This window comes from Pygocentrus nattereri, chromosome 14 (genome assembly GCF_015220715.1).
Source record: "Pygocentrus nattereri isolate fPygNat1 chromosome 14, fPygNat1.pri, whole genome shotgun sequence".
Classification (NCBI taxonomy): Eukaryota; Metazoa; Chordata; class Actinopteri; order Characiformes; family Serrasalmidae; genus Pygocentrus; species Pygocentrus nattereri.
The window spans coordinates 24,065,210-24,085,640 of NC_051224.1; the positions used below are offsets into that span (position 1 = coordinate 24,065,210).

Consider the following 20,431-nt stretch of genomic DNA (forward strand, 5'->3'; position numbering starts at 1 on the left):
TTGTGCTTGTTAGTTAAAGATGTGTGGAGGTGCAGGTATGTGCTATTCTCTGCTGGGCTGTGGGGTAGTTGGTCAAGTGTTTATTGTCATGTAGAGTTAAGTGGGTAGAAGTGACCTGCCTTTTATCCCCATCGTTCATTTTTGCCCTGGGAGGTGATTCAGGAAAAAAGAGCATTTGCCTAAAGTTCTATGTTTGGTTTGTTCTGTTTTTGTGTTGCAATCCCTTTTTAAAAGCCAATGTTTTGAATGAATCTGTTCATTGTTCTTTATTTGTGACAGGCTTAAGACTCGTTAATGGAAATGACTCGTGTTCTGGTAGAGTGGAGGTTTATCATAATGGCCAGTGGGGAACAGTGTGTGACAATAATTGGGACATCAATGATGCGGCAGTGGTGTGCAGAGAGATGAGATGTGGCAGAGCGGTCAGCGCCACTCATAGTGCCCACTTTGGTCAGGGAAGTGGCCAAATACTTCTGGATAATGTTGGTTGTTCTGGAAATGAAAGTGCCCTCACAAGTTGCTCTCATAAAGGACTTGGCAAACACAGCTGTTATCATGGTAGAGATGCTGGTGTTATCTGCTCAGGTAAGAAAAAATTCCTTTTCAGTTCATAAACATGCAATTTTGATATTGCTGCTGTACTGACCCATCTAATCAATTAAAGTTCAGTGGTCAGTAAACATATACAGTGTATATTGCTAAAAGCAGGAGAATACCAAAGCTTTCAGGCCTGTTTGTGCTAAAACTGAGCTAATCTGTGTTAAAACACTGGTGAGGTACACTGGAATGGCATTTCAGTACTTTGAACATTAGTTCTATTAACTCAACCAAATCTGACTCACATGGTCTTGAAGAACTCACTTGGTCTTGAAGAACGTTGACATCATCATTCCTAGTCCTGTAAGTTAAGATTAGCACTTTCTTGAACATCCCCTTCTTAATATTCTTTCACCTAATTGTTTTCTGAGAATAGAAACAAAGCATAATGAAGACTTTTTTACAGTAACCTCTCCAGACTTGGACCTTTTCTTAAATACTGTTTATTTTTTACATTTTACTTTTAAGATATTTTTTACGGTTTGAAAAATAAAAAATGGACATGAAAATTACAATGACACACACAATAATATGAGGAGCTAGATTATCCAAATAAAACCTTATATGAGTAGTTCAAGTTTATGAATCAACTCAGTTTAAGAATTTGAAATAGATAACAGCAAAGACTTTTGAACAGCACAGTTCAAAATATGGAACTATGTTATGATGACCAAAAATCTTTTTTGCAGTCTTACTCAAAAGTGCTTAAAAGTGGCCACTTCTCTCAACCTCACCCGCCCAACTGCTGTAACAAAATATAGTCAATATAAACAATAAAAAATTGTTTATTTTGAGCTCTGCTTGTCATGTCACTTTTCAGGAGAAATGCAATCAAAAAAGCCCAGGTAAAGCTGAACTGGTAGCACATTTACGACTGTATTACATGACAGACGCATGTTCTTTTTTATTACTATGAACATTACTAATACAGGGTTAATGACTAAAGACTTATTGAACCAGCCTTACAAAAATAATGAAGAATACTACTACTACTATTAATAATAATAATAATAATAATAATAATAATAATATTCAGTAAAAGAGCGTTTGCTTAAAGCGCTCTGATTCCTGCATCTCTGTCTTGCCAATAATAACAACAATGAAAGAAATGAGAGGCTTTGATGCAAGATAAGTCCAGGTGCTTATTGTACTTCTCAGCCTGAAACAAAGCGTGTTTCATACACTACCGTTCAAAAGTTTGGGGTCACCCAAACAATTTTGTGTTTTCCATGAAAAGTCACACTTATTCACCACCATACGTTGTGAAATGAATAGAAAATAGAGTCAAGACATTGACAAGGTTAGAAATAATGATTTGTATTTGAAATAACATTGTTTTTACATCAAACTTTGCTTTCGTCAAAGAATCCTCCATTTGCAGCAATTACAGCATTGCACACCTTTGGCATTCTAGCTGTTAATTTGTTGAGGTAAGCTGGAGAAATTGCACCCCACGCTTCTAGAAGCAGCTCCCACAAGTTGGATTGGTTGGATGGGCACTTCTGGCGTACCATACGGTCAAGCTGCTCCCACAACAGCTCAATGGGGTTCAGATCTGGTGACTGCGCTGGCCACTCCATTACCGATAGAATACCAGCTGCCTGCTTCTGCTGTAAATAGTTCTTGCACAATTTGGAGGTGTGTTTAGGGTCATTGTCCTGTTGTAGGATGAAATTGGCTCCAATCAAGCGCTGTCCACTGGGTATGGCATGGCGTTGCAAAATGGAGTGATAGCCTTCCTTATTCAGAATCCCTTTGACCTTGTACAAATCTCCCACCTTACCAGCACCAAAGCAACCCCAGACCATCACATTACCTCCACCATGCTTAACAGATGGCGTCAGGCATTCTTCCAGCATCTTTTCATTTGTTCTGCGTCTCACAAACGTTCTTCTTTGTGATCCAAACACCTCAAACTTGGATTCATCCGTCCACAACACTTTTTTCCAGTCTTCCTCTGTCCAATGTCTGTGTTCTTTTGCCCATCTTAATCTTTTTCTTTTATTGGCCAGTCTCAGATATGGCTTTTTCTTTGCCACTCTGCCCTGAAGCCCAAAATCCCGCAGCCGCCTCTTCACTGTAGATGTTGACACTGGTGTTTTGCGGGTACTATTTAATGAAGAAGCCAGTTGGGGACCTGTGAGGCGTCTGTTTCTCAGACTAGAGACTCTAATGTGCTTATCTTCTTGCTTAGTTGTGCAACGCGGCCTCCCACTTCTTTTTCTACTCTGGTTAGAGCCTGTTTGTGCTGTCTTCTGAAGGGAGTAGTACACACCGTTGTAGGAAATCTTCAATTTCTTAGCAATTTCTCGCATGGAATAGCCTTCATTTCTAAGAACAAGAATAGACTGTCGAGTTTCAGATGAAAGTTCTCTTTTTCTGGCCATTTTGAGCGTTTAATTGACCCCACAAATGTGATGCTCCAGAAACTCAATCTGCTCAAAGGAAGGTCAGTTTTGTAGCTTCTGTAATGAGCTAGACTGTTTTCAGATGTGTGAACATGATTGCACAAGGGTTTTCTAATCATCAATTAGCCTTCTGAGCCAATGAGCAAACACATTGTACCATTAGAACACTGGAGTGATAGTTGCTGGAAATGGGCCTCTATACACCTATGTAGATATTGCACCAAAAACCAGACATTTGCAGCTAGAATAGTCATTTACCACATTAGCAATGTATAAAGTGTATTTGTTTAAAGTTAGGACTAGTTTAAAGTTATCTTCATGGAAAAGTACAGTGCTTTTCCTTCAAAAATAAGGACATTTCAATGTGACCCCAAACTTTTGAACGGTAGTGTATCTGCAGAAAACAAGACTTCTTTTTTATACACCTGTAACTTCCTAATTCGTGGCCCCCTTGTAACCTTCGGGACACGAACCCCTTGTAACCCCCTGGTTGCAGGTCCTTCAGTAAATCACACTTCACAACAAGTTGGTTCTGAGCTTTTACTGGAGTTCATCTGCTGAAGCCTGTTTGAGTATATCCATCCATCCATCCATCCATCATCTTCCGCTTCTCCGGGGTTCGGGTCGCGGGGGCAGCATCCTGAGCAATGAAGCCCAGACCTCCCTTTCCCCAGCCACTTCCACTAGCTCCCTGGGAGGGATTCCGAGGCGCTCCCAGGCCAGCTGGGCGATATAGTCACGCCAGTGTGTCCTGGGTCTTCCCCGGGGTCTCCTCCCCGGTGGGCTTGCCTGTGACACCTCCCAAGGGAGGCGTCCAGGAGGCATCCTAACAAGATGCCCGAACCACCTCAACTGGCTCCTCTCGACGTGAAGAAGCAGCGGCTCTACTCCGAGTCCCTCCCGGATGACCGAACTTCTCACCTTATCTCTAAGGGAGAGTCCAGCCACCATGCGGAGGAAACTCATTTCAGCCGCTTGTATTCGCGATCTTGTTCTTTCGGTCATTACCCAAAGCTCATGACCATAGGTGAGGGTGGGAACGTAGATCGACCAGTAAATCGAGAGCCTTGCCTTATGGCTCAGCTCTTTCTTTACCACAACAGACTGGTAAAGAGCCCGCATCACTGCTGACCCAGCACCAATCCGCCTGTCAATCTCCCGCTCCCTTGTACCATCACTCGTGAACAAGACCCCGAGATACTTAAACTCCTCCACTTGAGGCAAGAGCTCATCCCCGACCCAGAGAGGGCTCTCCACCCTTTCCCGCGTGAGAACCATGGCCTCGGATTTGGAGGTACTGATCCTCATCCCAGCCGCTTCACACTCGGCTGCAAACCGATCCAGTGAAAGCTGAAGTTCACGGCCTGATGTCCCCAATAGGACCACATTATCTGCAAACAGCAGCGATGTGACCCTGAGGTCACCAAACCGGACACCCTCCATCCCCTGACTGCGTCTAGAAATTCTATCCATAAAAATTATGAATAGAATCGGTGACAAAGGGCAGCCCTGACGGAGTCCAACTCTCACTGGGAAAAAGTCTGACTTACTGCCGGCCATGCGAACCAAACTCCTGCTTTGTTTGTACAGGGCCTGAATGGCTCATAGCAAAGAGCCATGTACCCCGTACTCCCGAAGCACCTCCCACAGAATACCCCGGGGGAACACAGTCGAATGCCTTCTCCAAATCCACAAAGCACATGTGGACTGGTTGGGCAAACTCCCATGAACCCTCCAGAATCCTGGAGAGGGTAAAGAGTTGGTCCAGTGTTCCACGACCAGGACGGAACCCGCACTGCTCCTCCTGAATCCGAGGTTCGACTACAAGCTGGACTCTCTTCTCCAGTACCCCTGCATAGACCTTACCAGGGAGGCTGAGGAGTGTGATTCCCCTGTAGTTGGAACACACCCTCCGGTCCCCTTTTTTAAAAAGAGGCACCACCACCCCAGTCTGCCAATCCGGTGGCACCACCCCCGATGTCCACACAATGTTGAAAAGGCGTGTCAGCCAAGACAGCCCCACAACATCCAGAGCCTTGAGGAACTCGGGACGGATCTCATCCACCCCTGCAGCCCTGCCGCCAAGGAGCTTTTTAACTACCTTAGCGACTTCGGCCTCAGTAATGGACAAGCCTATTCCCGTGTCCCCAGACTCTGCCTCCTCACTGGAGAACGTGTTGGTGGGATTGAGAAGGTCCTCAAAGTATTCCTTCCACCGCCCAATGACGTCTTCAGTCGAAGTCAGCAGCACACCATCTCCACTATATACAGTGCTAGTGGCACACTGCTTTCCCCTTCTGAGTCGCCTGACGGTTTGCCAGAATCTTTTCGGAGCCGACTTAAAGTCACTTTCCAAGGCCTCACCGTTTTTGCCTTGGCAACGACTGAAGCCGCAGATCGCTTGGCCTGTCGATACCTGCCAGCTGCCTCTGGTGTCCTACAGGCCAACCATGTCCGGTAGGACTCCTTCTTCAGCTTGACGGCATCTCTCACCTGGGGTGTCCACCACCGGGTTCGAGGATTACCGCCCCGACAGGCACCAACTACCTTGCGACCACAGCTACAGTCAGCCGCTTCAACAATGGAGGAGCGGAACATGGCCCATTCTGAGTCAATGTCCCCCACCTCCCCCGATATCTGGTCAAAGTTCTGACGGAGGTGTGAGTTGAAGATCAATCTGACAGGTTCTTCTGCCAGACGTTCCCAGCAAACCCTCACTATACGTTTGGGTTTGCCTGGTCTGACTGGCATCTTCCCCCACCACCTGATCCAACTCACCACCAGGTGGTGATCAGTTGACAGCTCAGCTCCTCTCTTTACCCGAGTGTCCAATACACATGGCCGCAAGTCCGCTGACACGACTACAAAGTCAATCATTGAACTGCGGCCTAGGGTGTCCTGGTGCCATGTGCACTTCCTTGTGTTCAAACATGGTGTTCGTTATGGACAAACTGTGGTTTGCACAGAAGTCCAAAAACTGAACACCACTCGGGTTCAGATCAGAGAGGCCATTCCTCCCACCTCACACCCCTCCAGGTCTTACTGTCGTTGCCCACGTGAGCGTTGAAGTCCCCCAGTAGGACAATCGAGTCTCCAGGAGGAGCACTTTCAAGCACCCCTCCCAAGGACTCTATGAAGGCTGGGTATTCTGAACTGCTGTTCGGTGCATAAGCACAGACAACAGTCAGGACCCGTTCCCCAACCCGAAGGCGTAGGGAAGCTACCCTCTCGTCCACAGGGGAGTCGAGGGGCTATGAGAAAGCCCACACCTGCCCGCCGCCTCTCACCATGGGCAACTCCAGAAAAGAAAAAAGTCCAGCCCCTCTCAAGGAGATTGGACCCAGAGCCCAAGCTGTGTGTTGAGGTGAGCCCGACTATATCTAGCCGGTATCTCTCAACCTCGCGCACCAACTCAGGCTCCTTCCCCGCCAGTGAGGTAACGTTCCAAGTTCCAAAAGCCAGTTTCAGCAACCGAGGATCTGAACGCCAAGGCCCACGCCTTCAGACACTGCCCGATCCACACCCCTACTACTGCCCCTCCCATCGGTGGTGGGTCGATGGGAGGGGCTGTTTGAGTATAGTCAGAGGGAATTCAGCAGCTAGTCAGTATCGTACTTCTCCAATCTTACAGCTACAAGGCTCCAAAGAAATCACTTCAGTTCGCTATAGCATTCAGACCACATGGTGTACAGAGCTAGCATAACTGGCTGTGACTGAAAACCGGTTACAAGTCGTGCTTAGCGACTTTCTCCTACGATGCAACAAAGCAACACTGACAGAAACTAAAATGTACATACTGTGTTACTTCAACGCACCAATTCTTTTCCTGAAAGTACAACAGAAAAACTCATAGTACTTAAACAGAGAGGAGAAGACGTCTGAACTTACCACATCCCCTCAGTGGCAGAACCGAACTGAGCCAGATACGGTAGGGGGCTGCTTTAAAAGATACGCAATACTCCCTCCAACCAGCGAGTGTCGCTGTTTACTCATAGAACCATATATTCTGTTGTATTTCCTTTTTAGAACAAATTTTGGCGAATTCTACTAAAATACGTCTACTTAAAATAAAGTTATTTATTATTCTGTTACACACCGACATAAACCTGTTTTAATCCCTTATAACAGCTATGTTTGATCAATGTGTTCATTGTTCTTTATTTGTGACAGGCTTAAGTCTCGTTAATGGAAGTGACCCCTGTTCTGGTAGAGTGGGGGTCTATTATAACGGTCAGTGGGGAACAGTGTGTGGTAATGACTGGGATATGAATGATGCGGAGGTGGTGTGCAGAGAGATGGGATGCGGCAGAGCGGTCAGCGCCCTTCACAGTGCCCACTTTGGTCAGGGAAGTGGCCAGATTCTTCTGGATAATGTGGCTTGTTCTGGAAATGAAAGCTCTCTCTTTAATTGCTCTCATGGTGGATTTTACAAACACAACTGCCATCATGGTCAAGATGCTGGTGTTATCTGCTCAGGTAAGGAAAAAAACATTTTCATTTCATACCTGGTAATATTGATATTGCTGCTGCACTGACACCTCTAATCAATTAACATAAAGTGATCAGTAAACATTCTAAGGGTATGATGCTGAAATCAGGAGGACCCCAAAGTTTTCAGACCTATTTGTGCATAAACTGAGCTACTCTGTGTTAAAACCCTAGAGAAGTGTGTTGGAATGGCATTTCAGGACTTTAAACATTGATTCTCAGTCAAATCTTGCTCACTGGGTCTTGTAGGTTGGCGTAAATGTTCCTAATCCTGTAAATTAAAATGAGCACTTTCTTGATCATCCCATTGTAAGAATCTTTGTAAGCATTTAGGAAAACATCTTCTTGTGGAGAGTCAGTGCCTTTTAGCAAACTGTAGAGGAATATATTTTAATTACAAATTTAAAAATCAATTCAATTTAAGCATGTTTTTAGGCCCATAGTGCAGTAAGATAATAACAGAAAATATTTTTAATAACACATTTTCTTTACAGTTCTTTCCATATAGGACTGTATTATCATGACCAAAACGTTTTATGCATGCTTATTTAAATGTGTTTAAAAATGGCTTCTTTCGTCAACCTCGTTCATTCAGCTGCTACACATTGAAAATGACTGAAGACTTTATGAGCCAGTCTTTCTGAGAACTCTCACAAAATATTTGCAAAAATAATGAGTAATAATCAGGGGTGGAAAGTAATGAACATTTCTCTCATTACTGTGCTTGAGTAAAGTTTTTACTCTAACGCTTCTTTGTGGAGAAGAATTATAGTACTTTTCTTCTTACTTGAATTAATTTATTTTAATAACCCCTTTTTATTTTAATAAAATTAAAACATTTTTTTGGAAATCATGGACACTGTCCTCCAGGCTAAAGACCACTTAGCTTATCAGTGCACAGTTCAAAGACAGTTTTCATGATGGTACAGGGGTGCATTAGTGCATATGGCATGGGTGACCTGAACGATATATACATGTTTTGGCAACATATGCTGCCATCCAGATGACGTCTTTTTCAAGAAAGGCCTTGATTATTTCAGCAAGACAATGGCAAACTTCCTTCTACATGTAAAATAGCATTGTTCCGTATTAAACTGGCCTGTCTGCAGTCCAAACTTGTCAGCACTGAAACATTTGGCCTCCCAACTTTTTTGGAAATGGGGTCGTAAAACTGAACTGTTCAGACAGTGTGCTCTTTTAAGTCTTCTGTACTTCCTGGGTTAAAAATTACCCTTTTTCCTAATTGGATTGAAATTAATGATGGTTTTATATACACAGAATGGTAAGAAAAAGTTCATAAAATTGCTAAATACTAATAATTTCATTTAACTAATATCACAAATACAAAAAGTGTCAGAGTGATATTGTGGTGTGTACTTGATATTGATGGGGTGGGAAAATGTACGAAAACAGAAAATGTTCCCTGCACTATAAAAACCTTCACCACATTCACCATCTTCTCAAAATCATTCTTACAATCACTTTGCAAAACATTTGCATCAGACATTTTCAGTTCTTCTTCGAAGAAAGTCTGATTTCAAATAAAGTGTGTGAGTGATAAAAATTAAAGGACATGGCATGGTAGTAACTTTTCTCCCTGTAAAATTTGCTTTATATTTAATGTTTGTCTTTTCTAACTGGCCAAACTTCTTAAATCAGTTCACTACTGTTTTTTTTAGCAGTCGATTTCAGATTATACAGCAAGGAAACTCCAGGGATGTGTACAGTGTGACTGAATATTTCCAAAGTCTGATTTTGAAAGTATAAACTACAATGCTCTTGAAGACTGCGCCTACAGTTTTCTTCTGAATTAGCTGTAATAAGGTTTTAATTTACTTTTCTAAAGTCAATTAATATAATACCTTGTCCATCCATCCATCCATCCGTCCTTCAGTCAAGGATTTTTTATGCCTTGTATATCTGTTGATGGTGTGGTGTGTGCTTGATGTTGATGGTGTAGAAAAATCACATTCAGTAAGCAAGGAAGCACAATTTATTTATATAGCGCTTTTTACAACAGGTGTTGTAAAACAACAAAGCAGCTTTACAAAACAATCAGTATTACAGAGAGAAGAGAAAAGAAAAGAAAAAAAAAATCCGTGTCCGAGCCCCCATGAGCAAGCCAGTGGCGACGGTGGCAAGGAAAAACTCCCTAAAAGAGGAAGAAACCTTGAGAGGAACCAAGACTCAGAAGGGGAACCCATCCTGCTACGGTCGACACCGGATAGCAAACATTATTAGTATGAAGTATTATAGTAAAGTGGGAAAAGAAAAGATCTGAGGATGAGGACTGCACAGCGCTGTACAGCAAGAAGCTCAGTGGTGGTCAAACCGGTCCAGAAGGCTGGTGAGCAACGGCACCAATCAAGGCAGAAGAGGCAAAAGCATCAGACACACAGAATGGGCAGCTGATCAGCTCGGCAGAGAAAGGAAAGAAAAACACAGAGTCAGTTCTGTAAAGAGTGGCTGACCACAGATTACAGTAAAACAGAGCAGTAGAGACTCCAGCAGGTCTAGACCTGACAGGGAAGACTAATCACCAAATGCTTGACCATACAAGTAAGTTTTTAGCCTAGACGCTCTGTCTGAGTCCCGAACATTAACAGGAAGATTATTCCAGAGCTGGGGGGCTTTGTATGAGAAAGCTCTCCCCCCTGATGTAACTTAATTAATTCTAGGTACCAGTAGTAAGCCAGCACCTGGTGATCTAGGTAGGCACGATGGTTCATAGTGGGAGAGAAGCTCACTCAGGTACTGAGGGGCGAGTCTGTTTAGAGCTCTATAAGTCAGTAATAGAATTTTATAATCAATGCGAAATTTAACTGGTAACCAGTGCAGGGCTGATAAAACTGGACTAATATGGTCGAACTTTCTGGTTCTTGTGAGGACTCTGGCTGCAGTGTTCTGGACTAGCTGAAGCTTGTTAAGGCTTTTGCTGGGACATCCAGACAGCAGGGCACTACAATAATCTAGCCTTGAAGTAATAAATGCATGAACTAGCTTTTCTGCGTCCTGTAGGGATAATGCATTTCTTACATTCATACATTAAGTCTGGGTTACAGACGCCATCTACTCACAATCATTCATTTTTTTTTTTTTTTTATTGTTGCACTTGTCAGGTAACAGTTGTACACATGAATACAGATATACACATTCAGGTACATGGTATAAAGTAAGGAGTAAAGAGCAATTCAGCACAAATATATATAGATATGTAAAATAGAAAAGAAAGTTTACACAGTTAAAATGATGAAGCCAAGATTAAGTTTGGATCTTAAGATAATCCCAACCCGGAGACCATATATGCCAAAACTTTTCTGATGCAAGTCATATGTTAGTTTCTCAAGGGGGAGTATTGCTGCTATCTGGGAGAGCCATAAATTCAACGAGGGCACCTCAGGAGTAGACCAAAGAAGCAGAATGCATTTTTTGGCAAAAAAAACAGCAATATAAATATCTGTCTCATAAAATAATCTAATACTTCTTCCAATTGGGCATTTAACATATCATTTAGGGCACAGGGTAAACTGTTTATTAAGAATCTTGAACAGCTGTATGCACTTTCCCCCAAAAGATCTGGACTTTATCACACTCCCAAACAGAATGAATACAGGTGCCCTTGTGAGTTTGGCATTTGAAACATAAATCAGATCTATCTGGGTCAATCTTATGCAAACGTATTGGTGTAAGATAGATTCTGTTGATAAACCTAAAATTACGTTCATGCACACTAACAGAAGTGCACTTAGGACACATAGTTTTACAAATGGAAAGCCAATTATCATGATCTATAACCTCACCTAAATCTCTCTCCCAGATTCCCTTAAGACCCCCTGAGAAATCTGTACACGATACATCAGACACAATATGATACATCTCTGAGATTAAACCTTTTGTGATAGAAAGCCTTGTGGTCAAAAGTTGTTCTATTTCTGTCAATTCCAAATGCAGCAATCCCGCCCCCGATACCGATCTAATAAAGTGTCGCATTTGAAACCTGAAAAAATCTGTTTTTGGAAGTTTGTACTTATGAGAGATCTCTGAAAAGGACATCAAAACACAGTTTGAAAATAAACTACCAATTTGTGTTATATCATATTTGTTCCACCTTAATAGTCCAATTTTATTCAATTGGGCGGGGAAATCTGGATTATGTGCTATTGGAGACAGAGATAAACCCTTAGCTATGCCCAAATACTTCTTTACATCTTTCCAAGCCAACAACGTATTGAACACAGCAAAGCATCTTGACACACTATGTAATTTCTCCACCTTCTGTATGAATGGCAAAGACTGTAATGATAATGGATTACAAGCCATAGATTCCATATTCAACCATAGTGATGAGGTCCTGTTAGCACACCAACTAATTATATATTTTATCTGGGCTGACCTGTAATAGAGCTGAAAATTTGGCATCCCAGCACCTCCTCTCTCCTTGGGTTTCATCAAGTAGGCTAACTTAAGTCTGGGTTTTTTGTTATTCCAGATAAACCTTGAAAAGTGACTATTTATATCTTTATAAAAGCAACTAGATAAATAACAGGGGAGACATTGGAACAAATAAAGTAAACGTGGTAAAACATTCGTTCTTAAGGTATTAATTCTTCCAGAGAGAGAGATCGGGAGAGAACACCAGTTGGTTAAATCAGTCCTAATTTTATTTATCAGGGGTAGATAATTTTTATTGTAAAGGTCATTTAAATCTGGGGTAAGAAAAATACCTAAGTATATAAAACCACACATAGTTAAGTTAAATGGCATATCTGTTTGTGATGAAGAGGTAACAGAAATATTTAGTGGTAAAGCCATAGATTTTGAGAGATTGATCTTGTAGCCAGACAGAACACTATATTGAGAAATACAGTGCATTAAGGGAGGTATAGAAGCCTCTGGCCTGGAAATATATAATAATACATCAGCATACAGTGAGATTTTATGTTCATGTCCCACCCAAATACCAAAAATTGCTGTATTTGACCTTATCATTTCAGCTAGAGGTTCAATTACTAATGAGAAAAGGAGAAGTGAAAGAGGGCTGCCTTGTCTAGTTCCACGCGCAATTTTTATAGTTTGTGACAAAACTCCATTAGCGGTCACTGTTGCTTGTGGATCAGAGTATAATAATTTTATCATTCTAATGAAATCAGGAAAAAATTTAACTTTTTAAGAACAGCAAAGAGAAAATTCCACTGGACTTGATCAAAAGCCTTTTCGCAAAATACGCAAATTTCTTATCTCGCTGAACTCTCGCCTTTTTCTCAAAACCTCTGCTGAAAGATTCTGAAAGAACCGCAAGCGACTGCCATTGTGACGTATCTCCTCCTGTTTCTTCAATGTGGCTCGTAGAACGGCCTCCTTATCCGGATATTGAAGAAAGTGAACCAGTACACTGCGAGGAGGACCGTTCTCGGGCGGAGATGGCGCGAGCGATCTATGCGCTCGCTCAATTTCCAGCCTTGAATCCGATGGAAGATCGAACCATTTCGGCAGCATTGAGCCAAGAAATGTAGCAAGGGTTTCTGAGCCCTCTGCTTTTTCTGGGAGACCTATTATTTTGAGGTTTTTCCGCCGTCCACGATTCTCTAAGTCATCGAGCTTAGCTTGTAGCTGCTGTAAACATTTCTTTGCTAAACTCAGCTGGTTCCCATGTGCAAGTGAAGAATTCTCCGCAGCGGAAATTCTGTTTTCTGCCTCGGTTAGTCTCGACTCGTTTGCGGCCACTTTCCCAGACAACTCTGTCAAACTTGGCTTTACTGAAGAAAGACATGTTGTTATATTGTCCAAGCGACCTTCAATGCCATCTAAACGGCCATCAATAGACCCCAATCGTGAGCCAACTGAGCGAATTTCAGCTATAATAGCGTCACTCTGTGAGGGTAATGGCGGTGGTGGTTCCTCTTGCTCCACGGCCTTCTTTTTTGTACTCCTTGTACAACAAAGGAAATTCTCGTACATCTTGGCTTTCAGACATGTCAGGATTCCAACAAGTTCAAAAAAGCAGTATTTGAAACAAATAAAACGGAGGTAGAATCTAAATTAATGATAAATTGGAACGGAGAGCAAACTTATGCAGCCATTTCTCAGCGGGTCACGTGACACCCCCCTCACAATCAGACTTACAGTCGCTCTGCATAACTTTTGCATCAGACTTTTTCAGTTCTTCTTTGAGGCCAATCTGACTTCAAATAAAATATTTGAGTGAAAGAAATTAAAGGACATAGGTCCCCTAGAAAGTTTGCTTCCCTTTGAATGTATTCTCTCTTTTCTGTGACTGTGTAGGGCTGCACTGCCCAGATAGGCTGTTTGGTTGATGAACTTCTTAAATCAGTTATTTTTAGCAGTCGATATCAGATTATATGGCAACCAAACACAAGGGACACAAAGTTTGACTGAACCAAACTTTCCAAAGTCTTATTTTGAAAGTAATTGAAAAAAAAATTCAGGGCTACTTTATTTGTATTAAAGATAATCTGTGATTGGGATCATTTAAAAACAAGTTTTAAAAGTCCTTAACATTTTTCAATTCCACAGCTTGTTACATCATAAGGTGCATTACTGAGTAACTACATCGAAATCAAGGCAAGCTTATTTTTTAGTTATAAGAGTGAGGTTTAAAAGCCTTGACCAATGGATAGGTGGATGGATGGACAGATGGACAAGTTATTATATGAATAAAAATCCATACAGTAGAAAAGTAAATTAAAAATCTTATCCGAGCTAATTCAAAAAGAAAATAAGTGCAGCGAGAGCACAGTAAAGTTTATACATGAAGCACCCTGCTTCACTTTTTGTTTTCACACATTAATCTGATGCAGCATTAGCTCTCTCACTAGCTAGTGGACATGATTAAGCTACTGTATGAGGCTGCCAGAGGTTTCCTGCCTTGTAAATAGTCTTACTGCCTGCATTACATGTATAGTAATTCTGCCCAAATAGCTAGCTATGCAACTTACATATTTAAACAGTTTTGTAACGATGGAGAAGCGGACGCATACGCTGAGAGAAGCGAGATTTATTAGGGGCAAATCGATTCTCAGGGTCTAGACAGTCCAGGTCAAAGTGCCAACTGTAACGCGGAGCGAGGTAGTGGACGCATGTGGGGAGGTAAGCGACTTTTATTGAGGGCAAATCCAAGGTCATGGTCAGAACAGTCCAAGGTCATTGAGCCAATACAGAGAGATTGTGGGGCAGACATGACAAGAAACACAAACAAACAAACAGTTCTAACAAAGACCAACACATCAAACAAAGACCAACACATCAAACAAAGACCGATACATCAGACAAAGCAGTTCAGATCCAGTATGCGAAAATATGCTAATGAAACGACAGGAAACTTGCTTATGGCTACAGAACATGCCTGTGCTGAAGTAGATTACTTGTGTGAGATGTTTTGACTATGCAGAAAACTGTTAAATAAAACAGAGATTTTATAATCATAACAATAATAATAATAATAATAATAATAACAATAATAATAGTTTGTCGCTGCGTCCACAAATGCAAGTTAAAACTCTAAAATGCAAAGAAGAAACTGTATATAAGAAGGATCCAGAAATGCTGCCACCTTCTCTGGTCCTGAGCTCATTTAAAATGGACTGAGGGGAAGTGAAAAAGTGTCCTGTGGTCTGACAAATCAACATCAGAATTTTTTTTTTTGGAAAGCATGTGCACTTGTCTTCCAGGCTAAAGACTACTCAGTTTGTATCTAATGCACAGTTCAAAAGCCATATAGGGGGACATTGGTGCTTATAGCATGGGTGACGTGCACATCTGTGAAGGCACCATTAATGCTGAATAATATATACATGTTTTGGCAATGTATGTAAACGTCTTTTTCAGGGAAAAATTTATTATTTCAGCAAGACAATGTCAAACTACATTCTGAACGTATTACAGTAGCATGGCTCCGTAGTTAAAGTGTCCAGGTGCTAATCTGGCCTGCCTGCAGTCCGGACCTGCCACCACTGATGACATTTGTCACATTATGAAATGAAAAATACAACACACGAGACACCGAACTGTCGAGCAGCTGACATCCTACATCAAACAAGAAAATGAAAGCATTTCACTTTCAAACCCACAGCAGTGTCTCCTCAGTTCCCAAACACGTACATAGTGTTGTTGAAGAAGAGGTAATCAAACACTGTGGTAAACATGCCCCCGTCCCAACTTTTTTGGAATGTGTTGTTGGCATCAAATATAAAATTAGCAGATATTAAAAAAAAAAAAAAAACAATAAACATTTCTCAGTTTCAAAATTTGGCTTGCATTACATCATCATTGCATTCTGTTTTTATTTACATTCTGCACAGCGTTCCAACTTTTTTTGGAAATGGGGTTGTACATTTTAAGTTATATTTCAATGTACAGATAAACAACTATCAGGTGTTTTGTATTTAAATGGCACAATACAGCTGCAGCTATACTAGCTCAGTACATCAAAGGCTTCTTGGGTTACCATCAATGTTTCCACTAAAAGTATTTATTTGTTCTCTGACATTACATGGCTTATGTAATAGCCAATGAGGTTGACTATAAACAATTGTTATGGTATTACAGTTGCATGCTGGCCTTCATGTGACCACGTTTTCAGATAGCAATGTGATGTTGTAACTATTATTAATTTTCTTCTGCAGCTGCTCAAATTAAAAAATGCTATCAGAAGACAGAGACTGATTAAGATTTTTTGTTTTTATGCAATGAATCAGGCCCTAATGAGATCAGGCTGGTAAATGGTAAGACTCGCTGTTGTGGTAGAGTGGAGATCCAGCACAATGGCCGGTGGGGAACGATATGTGATAATAACTGGGACATGGATGATGCAGAGGTGGTGTGCAGACAGATGGGTTGTGGCAGAGCGGTCAGCGCACTGAACAGTGCCCACTTTGGTCAGGGAGTTGAACCAACATGGTTGGATAATGTTGGATGTAAAGGAACTGAGCGATACTTAAGTCAGTGTTCACACAGAGGATTTGGAAAGGAGAACTGTGGACATGTTAAGGACGCTGGAGTTGTGTGCTCAGGTAAGTAGAAGTTTTTACAGCAGTTTACTGTGTAAATGCATTTACAACAGTAATAATTATATTTCTTTAACAGATGACATGCAGAGTCCTGTGCCCACCCTGAGCTCATCACACTCTGCTGTATCTGCTGGGGACACTATTCAGTTCAGATGTGTCAAGACAATCCCAACCTGTTGCTCTGCTGATTTTCATTTGTACAGAAATGGAACATTAGTTAAAACTCAATCTTCAACATCTGAATCTTCAACCTTTAATTTGACTGTGGATTTCTCAAATCAGGGCCAGTACAGCTGTGACTATTCATACCAGAGAAACAGGTCCATCCAATCATCCAGAAGCAACTCTGCTAACATCACTGTGGGTAAGTGCATAGATTATTATTTTATAACACTCTGCTCTTCATAACAGAACAGATGTGCTAATTTGGAACATTTTTACATCTTCTGTCCTAAAGAAAGGATAAGGGTGGTTCCGAATAAGAAGTTCTTTTATACAATTCTGTCAGTGTCAAGGATCTTCGTCATCATCTGTTAAATTTTCTGTTAGACCCTGTCTTGTAATGTTCTCATGTTACCTGTGTATGGTTATCAGTATCTCCATATAGAATTCCTGTTCAACTAGTTGTTCCTGTGAATGTTATGCTCACTGTTATTGCTGTTTGGTGATTGCTTCTACCATTCATAGTATTCTCTTATGTATTTAAGAACGCTGCATTGACATTTTGGAATGCAAGCTATACCTCAGACATAGATTGTCACATTGATGCTGCGACCCTGCAGGTGGAGAAAAACCAAGCAAAATAGTCAGAATGACCATAAAGTTGAAAAGATATGTGGACCTTGGCCACCGTGGTATAGCTCAGTTTCAGGGTGTTTTCAACATTTCTATTTCTCACATCCTCAGAGAGCTCTTTGCTGTGAGGTGCCATGTTGAATATCCAGTAGCCAGTATGAGCGATTTGTACCCAAAACAACAACCTAAAACCCGAATTGTACCCAAAACACCTGGAACCTCATAACTCTAACGAGTTACATGACACCAGGGAGGACAACAACACAATTGGGCACAATTTGAACATGTTCACTGTGAGGTGGAATCACTTGTGTTGCCAGCTATTTAGACATTAATGGCCCGTGTGTTGAGTTCTTTTCAGAGGACTGCACTGCTATACAAGCTGAACACTGACTAAGTTATAGCCAAGTTTCATTTCTATAGTGTTGTCCCATGAAAAGATATGATATAATATTTGTTGAAATGTGAGGGGTGTACTCACTTTCGTGGGATGCTGTATGTATAAGATAAATTATGTATTATATATGTATAATCAGAGACAGATCAAGATTTGGTGTTTTTTTGTTTTTAATAAATCAGGCCCTAATGAGATCAGGCTTGTAAATAGTACAAGTCGCTGTTGTGGTAGAGTGGAGATCAAGATCAGTGGACGATGGGGAACAGTGTGTGATGATGGCTGGGACATGAATGATGCAGAGGTGGTGTGCAGACAGATGGGATGTGGCAAAGTGGTCAGCGCACCTCACAGTGCCCACTTTGGTCAGGGAAGTGAACCAACATGGCTGGATAATGTTGGGTGTAGAGGAACTGAGATCTACTTAAGTCAGTGTTCACACAGAGGATTTGGAAAGGAGAACTGTGGACATCAAGAAGATGCTGGAGTTGTGTGTTCAGGTAGGAAACAGTTTTGACACAGGGTTAAGAGGGTTACTTTAAAAATGTATTCCGTTACAGATGACTGATTTCCTGTTAAAAAATGTAAGAAAAAAATCTAAAATAATCCAAAGGATTGCAATTTTAAAATCTGATTGTTTTAATAAAAGACTCATAATTACAAACCTATTTCCAAAGTCAGGATGCTGTGCAAAATGTAAATAAAAACAAAATGCAATGATATGCAAACCATTTAAACCTTAGATTTAATTGAAAATAATATAAAGACAACATATCAAATGTTGAAAATGAGAAATGTTATTGTTTTTTGAAAAATATATGCCATTTTGAATATGATGTCAATAACAAAAAAGTTTGGACAGGGGCAACAAAAAGCTGGTAAAGTTGTGTAATGCTTAAAAAACACCTGGTGGTTAAATGGCAACAGGTCAGTAACGTGATTGAGTATAAAATAAGCATCCCATAGAGGAATATTTCTTGAGAAGTAAATGTGGGAAGGGGGTCAGAGTGGAAAAGGCACTTAACATCCAGTCCAACAATTCAACAATTCAAGTTAACAATTCAAGAATAAAGTTTCTCAACATAAGATAGCAAAACTACCTTTGTTTTTCATCATCTATGGTATAAAATAACTTTTAAAAAATCTGAGAATTGGGAGGAATCTCTGTATGCAAGGGACAATGTGATCATTGGGCCCTCTGGTGGCACTGCATTAAAAACAGAGACAAAAGAAAGAAACCATATATAAACCAGGAATGGTGCCACCTTCTCTGGGCCTGAGCCCATTTTAAAGGGACTGAGGTGAAGTGGAAAAGTGTCTTGTGGTCCGACGAATCAATATTCATAGAGGGCATTCTGCCATCTCTGACTGGTCACCATTTGCGTTGTGTCTTCTAAAACACCTGTACTGGCTCAAGTTTCATAATGGTGTCTTGGTCTTTCATTATAGTAATTTGTAGATGCTCCCTAATCAGCTATCAACAGTTTCAGCCCACAGAAATCAATGCGTTCTAGGAGTCTACTACGCATTAATTTCACACAAAAACTAAGCAAGTGCAAATTGTCTTAGCTACTTTAAATATAATGTACATTAACATTTTGTACCCATCATACTGAAGAAAGAAATCAGATGCATGAAAATGAAATTAACTTTACTGTTCACAAGAATTTTGTCTCTCATGTTTCGAACTGTTAGTTAAAATGTGTTAGGTTAAAGGTTAACAACAATTTGATTTATATCCAGTCAAACTGTAGAATTTTATGGAGGAACAATCAAGAATAATTAGCTGCCAGATCAGATCAATCTGCTGCTGTAGAATCCGGCATTGAGGAAAATTAGCGTAAATGACTGACTATGTCTTCAGGAAAATGCTGCAGATCTGTTTTGACTAAAATACTCAAAATGTCTGTAGATTGTCTTAAAGTCCATGATCCTGCTGCTTGTTATTGTTTGTAATGATTATTGTTTGTAATGATTTGTAATGATTGTAATGACACCGGGGGCAGGTGTGGAGACTTTTTTTATGTGTATGTAACACAAAGTCTCTCGGCCCACATCCAAATGAAACACTTTGCTCACAAGGACTTTTCAGTCTTTTCATTGCTCTGACTTGCTTTACTTTTGTTCAGCTCAGCTTTCCATTCATGTCTCCAATGGCCTCCTTCTCTCTGGGCTTTGCGACGTGCTGAAGAAAGAGATGACTATAAGTAGGCTCGCAGAAACAAGGCACAGGTTAATGTCATCGGCTACTTAGCTCACTAGTTCAGCCCGACTGGCTCTCCGTCCTGTGTGTGGTGCTCGGTCATGCCCTCTACCCTCTTAAGGGTTGTTAATCAGAATTCCCTCCTGGCAGCAGGACCCTTCTCCTCCCCAGATTAAAAGCTCATTAAATCTGCACAACTCGTGTACCATATTTATCATTAAAACGATGAATTTTGGCAGAACACAAGTTTTCATTTGAATGTAATCCTGCTGCTAATTACTTACACTTGCCTTAATTGTTATTCTTCTAATAACTTAGCATTATCTTATTTTATTTTATTATGAATTGTCTTAAGGTTATTTCTAAGAACAAGTGGTTTTCTAGAAATATTATGTTCTTAAATATTTTCTTAACTTTACAACAGCCTCACACTCATCTCAGACTGTAAGAGTTGACAAGGTGAGCATCTAAATTTAACCCAGACACTGCCTTTGCTGCTGTTGATCCTCATCCATCACCC

At 41.0% G+C, this 20,431-nt stretch overlaps 1 protein-coding gene across 3 annotated transcripts in view; it reads left to right on the forward strand.

Moving 5' to 3' along the window:
- Positions 1–20,431, forward strand: part of LOC108413818 (deleted in malignant brain tumors 1 protein-like) — a 90,599-nt gene that overhangs the window by 42,518 nt on the left and 27,650 nt on the right. For 2 of the 3 annotated variants that reach the window (XM_037544558.1, XM_037544560.1), the window contains 5 exons: positions 280–585; positions 7,176–7,481; positions 16,208–16,522; positions 16,596–16,883; positions 17,894–18,208. In XM_037544558.1, the coding sequence (XP_037400455.1) occupies positions 280–585; positions 7,176–7,481; positions 16,208–16,522; positions 16,596–16,883; positions 17,894–18,208 (1,530 nt within the window). The remainder of the gene's footprint in view (positions 1–279; positions 586–7,175; positions 7,482–16,207; positions 16,523–16,595; positions 16,884–17,893; positions 18,209–20,431) is intronic. The other variant, XM_037544559.1, reaches the window with a different exon arrangement.